The 12,060-nt window shown below is 48.8% G+C and overlaps 2 protein-coding genes across 7 annotated transcripts in view; one reads left to right on the forward strand and one right to left on the reverse strand.

The window, feature by feature from the left end:
- Positions 1-220: 220 nt before the first annotated feature.
- On the forward strand, positions 221-1,589 carry Tomm6 (translocase of outer mitochondrial membrane 6). The gene is made up of 3 exons (NM_001399365.1): positions 221-367; positions 1,056-1,156; positions 1,326-1,589. Exons 1-2 carry the CDS (start codon positions 240-242, stop codon positions 1,150-1,152), a joined length of 225 nt encoding a protein of 74 aa, NP_001386294.1. The 5' UTR covers positions 221-239; the 3' UTR covers positions 1,153-1,156; positions 1,326-1,589.
- A 2-nt stretch (positions 1,590-1,591) lies between these two features.
- The window catches only part of Usp49 (ubiquitin specific peptidase 49), a 64,505-nt gene continuing 54,036 nt past the window's right edge, over positions 1,592-12,060 (reverse strand). For 4 of the 6 annotated variants that reach the window (XM_017596410.3, XM_039083485.2, XM_017596411.3 and 1 more), the window contains 3 exons: positions 8,902-9,010; positions 7,970-8,175; positions 1,592-7,176 (listed from right to left, as the gene is read on the reverse strand). In XM_017596410.3, the coding sequence (XP_017451899.1) occupies positions 6,986-7,176; positions 7,970-8,175; positions 8,902-9,010 (506 nt within the window). In that variant the 3' untranslated portion in view covers positions 1,592-6,985. Of the gene's footprint in view, positions 8,176-8,901; positions 9,011-12,060 lie in introns of all 6 variants that reach the window. The other 2 variants (NM_001136470.1, XM_063267083.1) reach the window with 2 other exon arrangements.

The following is a 12,060-nucleotide window of genomic DNA, read 5'->3' on the forward strand; positions in this document are numbered from 1 at the left end:
CTAATGGAGTTGTAGCGCAGCACGGAAAACAGACCCCAGGCACTGGGAGGTGGGGCCGCGAGCTGGGGCTCCACCTCCGACCAAGCTTTCCAGCTCGATGGACTCCTGGAGGCGGTCCGGGCGGGCCTTCTCGCTCACTTATTACTCTGATCGGCGGAAGTGCGGGGTCGGAAGTTGCGCGATCGGCCTGCGCCGACTCGGTGCGACGCGCTGCCGGTACGGACGTGCTCGGTGCTGTTATGGCTTCCAGCGGTGTGACGGTGAGCGCCGCCGGCTCGGCCGGTGAGAACTCCGAGGTTCCAGACAACGTGGGAGACTGGCTTCGCGGCGTCTACCGCTTCGCCACCGATCGGAACGACTTCCGGAGGTAATCGAACCTGACCCCTCTCTGGTCCTCATAAACTTAAACTTGTATTTCCCTACTTAGTGAGTCTGGCATGCATCCCCAGGGGTTTTATCTCATTGAGAAGAGTGGTTTCGTGGTGGCAAAAGCCATCTATCACGTGGCTTTCAAGGTATGTCGCCCTGGGTTGCAACAATAGTTCAGCTGCCAGGCCTGAGGACATGAGTTCAATCCATGGGGCTGGTAGGTTGGAAAAGACCAACTAACTCCTCCGGGTTTGTACTGACCTGCACATATGCATTGTGTCACGTGCACGCGCGCGCACATACACAAATTTTTTTTTTTTTTTTTTTGGAGCTGGGGACCGAACCCAGGGCCTTGCGCTTCCTAGGTAAGCGCTCTACCACTGAGCTAAATCCCCAGCCCCTAAAGTAATATTTTTAAGAAGTCACTCTGACCTAAAAAGCAGGGAAGGGGTTTCGGCGCATAAACAGATTTTAGCCCCAGCAGAGTGCTAAGTTGGCCTTTGCTTGTGTTAGAAGTAGATGTGAACTTAAAATTCTCATGTGCATATTAGGGGAACAAGCCACTGTATCGAGTGTCTGAACCTCACTCTCACGTGGTGCTGAGAGAAAACTTCCCGTGGTATGTCATTAGCTGCGTTAGACTCGAGGACAATATGTAGGGTTAATGAAATGTATTCTTTACTCAGGAACTTGATCCTCAATTTGGGACTCTTTGCTGCTGGAGTTTGGCTGGCCAGGAACTTGAGTGACATTGATTTGATGGCACCTCAGCCAGGGGTGTAGGCAGGTAAGCACGAAACTTTTCCTCTGCCTATTTCAGGAGTTCTAAAAGATGGAGACAGCAGTATGCTCTGTCAGCTATTCACAGGAAGGAGGGGAGATTCTCGGGGTAAAACTTTGCCCAAGGGTTTCTAGGTGAAAGCAGTTCTGTTCCTAACGCTGTTATCTGCTTGCAGAGAATGGACCTCCTGTGTATTCACACTTCCCAAAGACAGCCTACTGTCTGTGACCACCACAAGACACTACCCGAGTGGCAGCTAAAGTTGACTCCCTCTCCTTGCCTGACCCTCCCTCCCACCAGGCCCCAGCTTCAGCTGAAATGTTGCTTCTGCAGTTTTGTGTGCAGTTCCCAACTTTCTGCACAGGGCGATCTTTGTCCCTGTCCTGAAGAGTAGAAATGGTTCTTAGAAAAGATTTCAAATAAAGTCTGCACATCAAGACAGGTGTTTTATTCTTTTAATAAGAAATTTCTTACAAAAACAAGGTGTAAAAAGTCAGTTTACAAAAATCAAATAAACATGACTTGTATTTCACACTCAAGAGGCAGGAGTGAGCCCCAAACAGGAGCTGCAGTGGAGATGAGATGGGACTGGAACCCCCACTCCTCAGGGATGCAGACACACCACAAAGCTGATGCTTGACAGTTCCTATTGTTGAGTCCTGGAGGACGAAGTTGGTGGTGGTTGGCGTTTTAATTTGCCAGTGGGTTTTCCAGGTACCGGGGAGACATTGTTGGAAGAGTGAGATTTGGTGGCAGAAGAGGACAGTGATGTGTGGGTGGAGGCAAATGTGTCACAAAGAAAGGTGCTTCCTACCCCGAGACTCATGCTGGTGCTGCCGTCTGGTGTCCTTCCAAGCGTGTAAGAAGCAGCACGGACATCCTGTGTGGGAAACCAGGCGGGGAGAGACAGGCTCTCCACAGCTTCACTTAGTCAATTTACTGGGTGTTTTAAAATTTCTTCTTCTGCTCCAGCCCGTTTGAATTGGTTGTGGGTTACAGAGCGTGAGTGAGGAGGGGCTGGTGGATCTGGGCCACAGCTACATGACTATTACAGATGTTACCTATGGCGGCTCACTAAGGGAAACGGCAAAGCAGCTTTCTTGGATCTGCTGGCTTGTGTCTCATTCTGTCGTCCTCTGGGGCCTAGCTCATTGCAGAAAAGGCTTCAATTCTGAATTTGACCTCCACAGAGCCACAAAATAATTGGGGTGGGGGTGGGGGCAATTAAAGAGTTTTTTTGTGTTTTTGTCTTTTTGAGACAGGGTCTGTAGCCCAGGCTGGCCTCAAACATAACTACATGGTTGAGGGTGGCTGTGAACTGCTTATCCTGCCGCTTGCATGGACCAACACTTAGAACGACAGGTACAGGTTAGGATTAAAGGCTGCACTATGCCTGGCTTTATGTGGTGATGGTCTCCAACTCTGGGCTCTGCTGAGCTACATGCCTAGCCATGTGTTCGATGGGCATTACCGTGTTCTCGTGAATGTTTATCAGATAGAGCCCATGTGGTGGACAGCTAGGAGGAACACCCTGAATGAACTCAGGCCTAGCATTTACCTAGGGTTACAGATGCTCTGAAACGTTTATTTTAGAGATCATTGGGAGGAAGACAGGCTGAGGCCCTGGTGGCGCACACTTAATCCTGGATGCATATGGCTCTGTACTGCCAGCCTGTTCTACATAGTAAGTTCCAAGTTAGCCAGGGCTACACAGTGAGACTGCTTTAAAAAAAAAAAATGGGCCCAGGGTGGACAGGGTCATGAGTATGAATACTAGGATGAGGCTTGGGCTTGAGGCCATTGCTTGCAGAGCCCAAGAAGCTTGTAAGCTGTATGTTAGACTTAGAACCCCAGATGACCTTTTCTTTTCTTCTTTTTTCCTTTTTTTTCGGAGCTGGGGACCGAACCCAGGGCATTCTTTCATTTAAGCTGGTTTAGTGCAGCTGGGTGAGACCCGGCCCGCGAGAGCCAAGTGCTCTAGCCATGAGCCCTTTCCCAGGGCTAATTCTTTGTAAGTGAAAGATGCCAGTTCAAGCACGGGCAGATCTCACAAACTGACCGCTTGCTTCATAGCTGCTGGGCCATGGCGCAGAGTGCATGGGCTGACGGGGATAGCGTAGTCAGTGACAGACTGAACCGAGAGCAGAGCGGAATGTGAACGGGAGGAAGCTCACCGTCCTAAGGCCTTTCCAGCTTCAGTACTGACAGACCCACACTTAGCTAATAAAGAAGTCAAGTGACCCAGTTACCAAGTATGCTCGAACCAACGGTAAGTTCATGAGCACTTGGGTGAAGCTGCACTAGTTCAGTAGAAACTTCAAGGTTGGAATGAAAGAACTGGCTGAGACTGGCCCTGACTGAATGGAGTCTCAATACCTTCCTCAGCCACGGAGCACTGTCCCATTTGTCATCTGCCCAGGAAGTGTCGAGGTGGCGGAGACGGGTCATTTAGATGATTCACTGCTTACTACACGGTGGTGGCTTGTCTTACAGTCTGAAGGCTCACACGTGGGCATCACTGTAACACTGCTTCCTGATGGTTCACGCAGGACTCCAGAGTAAATGCAGACTACCGCCATTGGTCCCTCGGCTTCATCATGATCGAGAGAAAGGCTTTCTGATCATTTGTGCTCTCCCAACTAACTGGAAACCCTTGCACACATAAGCTGCAATCCCGCACAGGGATGTGATACACATTCAGGAAAGGGTCACCTCCAGAAAAGTCCAACATTAACGTTTGGCATGTACAAGGGGCAACGAATAGTGGTATTCAGACATTTGAGGAATGATTGATTACAAATACAATTTGGACATTAAAACTCTAGAACTTGCTGGTAAGAACAATTTACATTCGTACCTAAGAAAGGAATGCTCTAAAAATCTGATAGCACGTATCCTTTAAACACTACAGACCCATCTGCCACTTGACACAACAAAAAGGAGCCCTCCCCCTTAACTCTCATGCAAACCACAATCAAGTACAAGGCACCAAATTTTATCAATTGTAGAAAATTAGTTCACAAAGCTTTTTCAGTAAAACAAATTTCAGATCCCCCCTCCCCTCAATTTTTGTTCTGTACCATCGACTCGGCTTACTCGGGGCACTGCTGGCCAGTCCACCTCATTGGTTCTTCCCCTGAATGTGGATGGAGCTGAAGGCATAGCCAGAGCAGGGACCTCATACAATCATGGACCTTGCCACTGTGAACAAAAATAAACTCTGCTATTGAGTCCATAGGACACAGTAACTCTTCCACAGTTTCCAGTTTTATTCTTGACGCTCCAAGCAACATCTAAAAGCTCTCCTGCCCTGGGGTGAGAGCTGCGGTTCTGGGTGCCAAGGTGTCCCTGCTGTCTTGGTACTAGTGATGGTACCTGCTCTGAGAGGCAACCACAGCATGAGGGCCAGGCTAGACTGAGGTAAGAAGTCATTTTTGAGGGCTGGGGTATATTTGTCTTGGCTGGCTACAGCAGTAAGTAAACACACCAGCCAATTACAAAGGGTTCACAGACCGAGACTGCAGCTGGGAGAGCAGCACTAGGGTTTGTCCTGGAGTCAGCTAGTCAAGATCTGTCTGTCCTTTCTTTTTAGAATGTTTCACTGTGATGCAGCTGACAGTGCTGTGCTTTGGCTGTGCAGGCACCAGAGCAGAGGACAGTGCAGCATAGCAGCCCGGACCCTATAGCTCCTCTGCAGCAGAGGTCTCCTTAAGCACCACACTCTTACCTCCCTCACGCTGCTGCTTCCAGTGCTAGGTGTCCACCTCCCTGAGGGTGGCTCAGTGGAGAAGCTGGTTTCAGTTCCCACTTACTTTAAGCGATTTTACTAATCTCATAGGTGGGTGGGCAGTTAAGCTTTATGAAGTCCCTAATGTGCTTACCAGTCCTGCTGATAGCTGCTATAAAACTATCTTTAAAAACTGAGTAAGAGTCTTCTAATGTGTTCCCCCTAGACAGGCAGGTCTGTGTTCTCTGCCTACAGGTTCTCCTTCTAGAAAAAACAACACAGGTTTAAGGTGAGGTGCAGTCCAGTCTTACTTCCTTTGTTTTCTATTCTCTATAGTTTGTTGATTTTGCTTTTCAAACAGGGCCTCACAATGGAGCTTTGAATTCATGATCCCCCTGCCTCAGCCTAACGAGTGCTGGCCTTACAGGGTGTGTCAGCACAGGTTTTGATTTCGAATGGGCTTTCCTACCACGGTAGCAAATCATCACCATCAGCCATCTTAGCAATGTAGACCTCCCTGAAGGGGTACAGCTTTACATCAGAACCTCAGGCAGGGTGGGCAGCCGGGACACCCTAAAACAGTGCCCAGGAGAGGAGGAGCCCAAGCAAAGCTCAGAAAAAAGCCTGAAATAGGCAGTAAAAACCAAACAGCACAACAATGCCTTACGTTATCGCTTCCAAATAAAAGCTAAATATTACAGAAACCTCACAGTGTTATTAAAAAGCAAGTTCAAATCCAGCACGCCATCCCTGTCAGGATGAGCCACTTTCTGTCTGATTTCTTCCGTGTTGCTGATGTCTGGCAGGCCTACAGGAGAGCTCACCTCAAAGGAGAGCAGCAGTAAACACCACAGATGTGCCTGGACGTGTGGTGGTGCCTCCTCAGCCTCCCCATCCTGTTCCCCACCCCTACAACTCCCACCAAGTGACAACTGCTCTGCCTGAACGCAGACATCAACACGAGCTACGTAATCAAGACAGCACTCGCAGGGGAGGCTGTGGGGCACCGCAGTCGCCACTGCCAAGGGGAAGAAGCTTACTGTGCCTGACAGGAAGGCTCTGAGCACTCCTCCCGCAGAGACGGAGTGGACTTTAGAGATGTGTTTTTACTGATTCCAGAGTAAGAGACAGTCTTGCTGTATTCCTTGTGGCCAAAGCAGCAGGGGTGAAGAACAGCACACTGGGATAGAACAGGCCAGGGCCACAGCAGCCACACAGCCGATCCCTAAGCACTGCTCACACACAGGGAAGCAAGGGGCAGGGGAGAACCTTCATGTCACATAAGGTGAGGCCTTAGGGGCAGCAGTCATTCAGACAAGCCCAGCTCACCCTCACTGCATTCTGTGAAAGCTTCTGACAACTGACAAAAACCGATCCAAACCAAGCCATGACTCTGAGCCCAGCCCTTGCTACAGGACTGGGGAAGTCAGGAGTGTCCATGGCTTAGCTCACACAGACCATGCACACACAGGTCTATGTGTCCTCCTGACTGCCTTAGGGATGGCTCAAGTCTCAGCTTCACCATGTGGAGTGACAAGGTGACAACAGCTCAGGAGAAGACAAGCTATGACAGACAGCCTTCCCGTTGGCATGGAGGGGCTCCATGCCCCTCACTCTTCAACTGTTCTCTCCTAAGAAATGAAGTCTGCAAGCTATGACTCTTGATGGTTACCTTCTTAGAGTGAATAACTCCTGTGACTTCACCTTCTGTGTTGGGACCAGTCTTTGCCACCAGCTCTCAGCCCGGGGCCCTCATGTACTCTGTGCAGTGCTTCGGGGAGGGCCTGATGAATAGGGGACTCATGACAGACAGACATGACTGTTCTCATGGCTGGCTCATCGCTTACCCCGTCTCCTCTACCCAGGTCCCTGTTTTCCAGAAGCATCTGACAAAAGAATCTTCATAGAAGCTACTCCTTTAGATTGTTTTTATGAAAGGAGGGATTTGCATGGTTTCACAAGAAAGTAACTACCAATTTTTTGACAGAGCAGGAATCACAGGGCATTTCTCCCCTAGACCCAGTGTGGCAACCCCAGGAATCTGTTACTGTGGCAAGCCTTATTTCCCGAGAGGAGAGCTGGAGGCCATTTTGATGCTTGCCTCCCAGTCAGGGAAATGTGTATGTTCTGCGATCGTCCTTGCTGCTGGAGTGCACCTGAGCTCGGAGATGGGGTTCTGAGAGTTTTGCGCTGCCCTGAACTGTTCTTCGAGTGTAAAAAAGAATGTAGGCCTGGGTTTTGCACACTTCCTCCACACTGCATACATCCAGCTTTGAGTCATTGCAGTGGACCCAAAAACCTAGGGAGCCAAAGGAGAGAGAGAGAGAGAAAATGACAACCTAGTTTCCATTTTCAGACAGCTGCAGCCAGGAGATGAGGAGACAACAGTGGGAGAACAGAGTCACCTTCTGATTACTGGGGACAGGGACACACGAATGACAGTGACGGTAGGCTCCCTAACCACTGGCTCTCATCCCTTGCCTACAGTACTGACTGGCCACGCTTTGTCTTCCTTCATGCTTTTAGTTATCTAAGAAGCCTCCACAGAGTGGCAGGATGTGGGGGCTAAGCAGAGGGGGTGGGGAGAGAATGCAAGTAAAGAGTTCGGCAGCAGTCCTTGAGGGCTTAGGCTGCTGCAAACCTGCTTACAGTGCAGCGGCAGAGACCTTGCCCCGGGGGAAGGTTGAAGCTCGTGAGGACAGAGAAAGTGCCCTCCGTGTCCTCCAAGATGACTTACTTGAGTTGTGACTTATCTATCTCCATGAAGCCCCATCATTTCTGCATGACTGAGAAGGAAGATGAAGTCGGCGGAATTATCATTATCATAGCCATAGTGGGCTACGGTAATGATAAGAAATACACAAATGACAGATCCTGTGCTAATCTCCAGCACTGGGTCTAAGTGCTTTGCTCATTCCTAGCACAGCCTTATATCCTTACTAGACTCCTAACTTTCATCAAGCTCCCCATTGACTTTTAATGTATGTAATTTGTCCCTAGCTAACCTGGGCTGGAAATAACGGAAAGCAATAAGGTGTGAACAAAGAAACCCCTTTCCACGTCCCCGAGCCCACAGAGCAAAGTACACGCACCTCCCTCTGTGTTGTAGCAATAGGCTGTGTAGTGTCCTGAGCCAAACCCTTTCCCGTGATGCATGACCACTGCGGAGAGGTCATAGGCAAAGGTGTCTTTGTCAAGGGAGGAGAGCATGTCCCCGCAGCAGTAAGGTTCCATGGTTAACACCTGATCAAAGACGACATGGACCCCGATCTTCTCACGATGGTTACGGCCAGACCACCTACAACATGAAAGGAGTTTCTTACTCGAGAAGGCTGGAAGAGTAGTTAACAGGGAGCCGAGAAAACAATTTGGATTTGGATTTGCCCCTACTAATCAAAATTCACAGGATGTCTGCTGCTCAATGGAGCCTCTGAACCTACTAATCCCTAAAGAAGCAGCTTGGAGCCGGGCTGTGGTGTGCATGCCCTTAGTCCCAGCACCCAGGAGGCAAAGGCAGGTAAATCTCTTGAGTTTGAGGCCAGCAGGTTCTATAGAGCAAATTCCAGGACAGTCAAGGCTTCCTTACTATTCAGGACTTCCCTGAAGCACTGAACAGACCACAAGAGGGCCCTGGGCTGACAGCTGGGCCAGAGGCAGAGAAACCCTGTCTTGAACCACCACCAACCCCCTCAAAAAAAGAAAACAAACAAACAGACTCTGGATAGCCTGGGTAGTCTACTGCCTGCCCCTTTCACTGGTTATTCCATACTGTGTCCTTGGGATGAATTTGCTAAGTCCAAACAAGGTGAGGAGAGCACTGGCAGACATTAGGTGCATGCTGGAAAGAAATGGCGAGCGAGCGAGCGAGCTGAGGCTCAGGCTGCCGCTCTAACGTCATCTTCTTATCTTCTGGACAAGAGTGACTCTCTGGAAAGTGCAAGGCCCCACACGAACAGGTTTCTTTCCCATGTCAAAGCAGACAGCTGTCCTCCCCAGCCTCTGAGGCAGCTATCCCAAAGCTCACCTGAATCTTTTAAGGTGTAGCCGGAGGACCTGAGGTAGTCTGTAGATCATTAACTGCTTCCTAGCTTCACTCAGAACAAGGGGTTTGGGGTTGGACTTTCGTCGTTTGCCTACATGGTTCGGAAAGGTATAAGACATAGGCAGTGAGGAGCGTCATCCAGTCACAAATTGGACCTGGGTTTTATCTAAGGTACTAATGTGACATCCTAAACATGTCTGCATTTCCCAGCATCACAGCCTTAATGCAGTGCCTCTGGACTGTGGCTAAGAGAAAGGAGTAATGGGACCTGAGGAAACTAAGGAAGGAGCCTGCAAGTCGTCCATGCCCATGTCCCCACACTCTAGCCTTGGGGTGTCCTCCAGACTTCTTTATATGACAGTCACTATTATTGGGCTCTGACTAGCAGCTAAACCTGACTGATACATCTGCTTTCAAATTTTTGCCACCAGCAGCTTCCAGAAGTGGTGTGGCTTTTTTATAGACTGTCTAAGTGGAGGCTACCACAGTGCACACTGCACCCAACACAGCTCAGTCTTTTAAGGTGTAGCCGGAGGACCTGAGGTATTCTGCAGATCATTGACAGCTTCCTAGCTCCACTCAGAACAAGGGGTTTGGGTTGAGCTGTCGTTGTCTGCCTACCTAGGTTTCATTGTTTGGAAGTATAAGACATAGGCAGTGGGCATAGTTCTACACTTTTACATTGCTGTCTTTTAAACTATTATCAACTCTTAAGTCTAAAAAGGGTTTCCCTCTACACATGTCATCCTAGCCAGACTTCCTGCTTATAGCTACCCATACACCAAATGAATGTTGTTCAAAACTCTGAGGCTCAGCTCCCTCCATAGAGATATATTTTTGTTTTGAATGTTACATATATTTGAGGCTTAGGAAAAAGATAAATTATGATTAATAAAACATAGACTATGATTTTTCCCAACACATTGCTTACGGTATACATAAATATTTAAATATAAACTCTAGCAGTGGTGATGGCCTGGAAGAGGAAGAGGAATGGCTCCATAGGACCAGCACTTCCTTGACTGATGACTGATGTGGGAGGGCATCACTGAGGGTTGCACTGTTCACGGCAACTGGGCTGAGGTGGTATGGAAGTTGCTGCTGTGGGCCAGGAAGCAGCTTTCCTTCCTCCATGGCTTCTGCTTCAAGCTCCTACCCTGAGTTCCTTCCCTGACTCCCCTTTATGATGGACTGTATATAACCTATAAGGTAAAACAAACCCTTCTCCCCCAAGCTGCTTTTGGTCAGTATTTATCATAGCAACAGAGGGCAAACTAGAACAGTAGCTCTGGGCTTTTGTCATGGTTTCTGAAATGCTCTTCTTTCGGGGGTGGGGAGTTGTTTGGTTTGGTTTTGGTTTTTTTGGGAAGGGGTTTTTCGGTATAGCCCTGGCTGTCCTGGAACTCACTCTGTAAACCAGTGACTTAGGATCTCCTTAGGCTTCTGACTCCTAAGTACTGGGATTAAAGGTGTGTGCCACCACCGCCTGGGTGAACTGTAGTTCTTATAGACATGGTGGAAAGGCAGCCAAGTTCATCTAGTCCAAAAGAATAAATGCGGACTCTAATTTGGATTCTAAACCACTGACCTGTAAGTGAAATAGACTCCTACAGCCTTGGAAAATAGGCAATGGAAACAAACTTTCTTAATCTGGGCCAGAGATCTCTGTGCCTCCTGACCCGTCAGAGGTAACACAACGGTCTCCACACTGTTGCTCTGAGCGCTCAGAGTAGAAAGTGCAGCATCTGATGCCAAGTCCGGTCTGAGGCACGTGTGCAAACAGTGCTCTGGCCACAGGACATGCAGGGTTAGCTGTTCAGGGCAGACCGCAGCAGACTGCGTGTGCTGCTGGAGAACCTTGGTCAGCCACACAGTCATGACACTTGGGATATGCAAAGAAGCACTCAAAGGGGCTCTGCCCTCTTCTATTCCTGCTAACCAGCCCTGAAGAGGCTGGAGCTCTGCATGGGAAGCTGCAATGACCACAATCCACAGCAGAGGGAGTGTGCGAGCTAAGACGAAAATGCAGACTGGCTTTGTTTCCCTAAAAGAAATTCACCAAGAAACAGAAACGACTCTGTTGAGACTGACCGGTTTTGCCTCTGTTTAATTAAGGAGGAAGAGGGGCAATCCTTAAACCTCATAAGCACTGAATCAATGAAGCCCAGGCCCTGAAAGCGTTCTGCATTATCAGCGCACAGACAAGTCCTGACTAATTGGCACATCTAGCTACCAGGAAAGGATACCCTCTGGAAAAACTAAGAGTGTTTCCTACCTACTCTGTCATATCTAAGAATGATACAAAGCTGTTAATACCCTGTTGTTCCTTACAGGAAAAAGCTCTGGCCTAGTGTGGTGGCATACACCTTTGATTCCAGCCCCCAGGGGCAGAGGCTGGCCGATCTCTGACTTTGAGGCCAACCTAATCTACAGAGCAAGTTCCAGGACAGCCAGGGAAGTGTGAGAGATCCTGTCTCAGAACAACAAACAAGCAAACAAACAACAAAATAAAAACCACAGAAAACGAAACAAGCCCCTCCCCAAAGAAAAAAACCCAATGTATATTCCAAACTCATTATGTGTATTAAACTGATTGTCTAGGTCACTGCATAACCCATAACTTTGTAGTCTTTGTTTCTAAATCTTTATATGTCATAAAATGTGGACACCAAGGATGGAGACGCTACTCAGCGTTCAGAGTACTGGCTGCTCCTGCAAGACAACCTGAGTTTGGTCCCCAAGGTCCACATGGCAGCTCACAGCTAGTTCTTGTAGATGTGAAGCCCGCTCTGACGTCTGTTTTTTTTTGTTGTTGTTGTTGGTTTTTTTTTTTGTCTTTTTTTTTTCCCCCGGAGCTGAGGACCGAACCCAGGGCCTTGCGCTTGCTAGGCAAGCGCTCTACCACTGAGCCAAATCCCCAACCCCGTAAAAGATTTTTATTTTATTGTATGAGTACACTGTAGCTGCCTTCAGACACAGCAGAAGAGGGCATCAGATCTCATTACAGATGGTTGTGAGCCACCATGTGGTTGCTGGGATTTGAACTCAGGACCTCGAGAAGAGCAGTCGGTGCTCTTAACCGCTGAGTCATCTCTCCAGCCCCACTCTGACGTCTGTTAACAGCAGGCATACACATGGTGT

Source organism: Rattus norvegicus, chromosome 9 (assembly GCF_036323735.1).
Source record: "Rattus norvegicus strain BN/NHsdMcwi chromosome 9, GRCr8, whole genome shotgun sequence".
In the NCBI taxonomy this organism is placed as follows: domain Eukaryota; kingdom Metazoa; phylum Chordata; class Mammalia; order Rodentia; family Muridae; genus Rattus; species Rattus norvegicus.

Bases quoted from the DNA above. Each gene is read 5' to 3' on its own strand.
- Tomm6 (NM_001399365.1), top strand. From the start codon at position 240: ATGGCTTCCAGCGGTGTGACGGTGAGCGCCGCCGGCTCGGCCGGTGAG. The intron at 368-1,055 runs GTAATCGAACCT...TTCTTTACTCAG, and splicing joins GATCGGAACGACTTCCGGAG to GAACTTGATCCTCAATTTGG.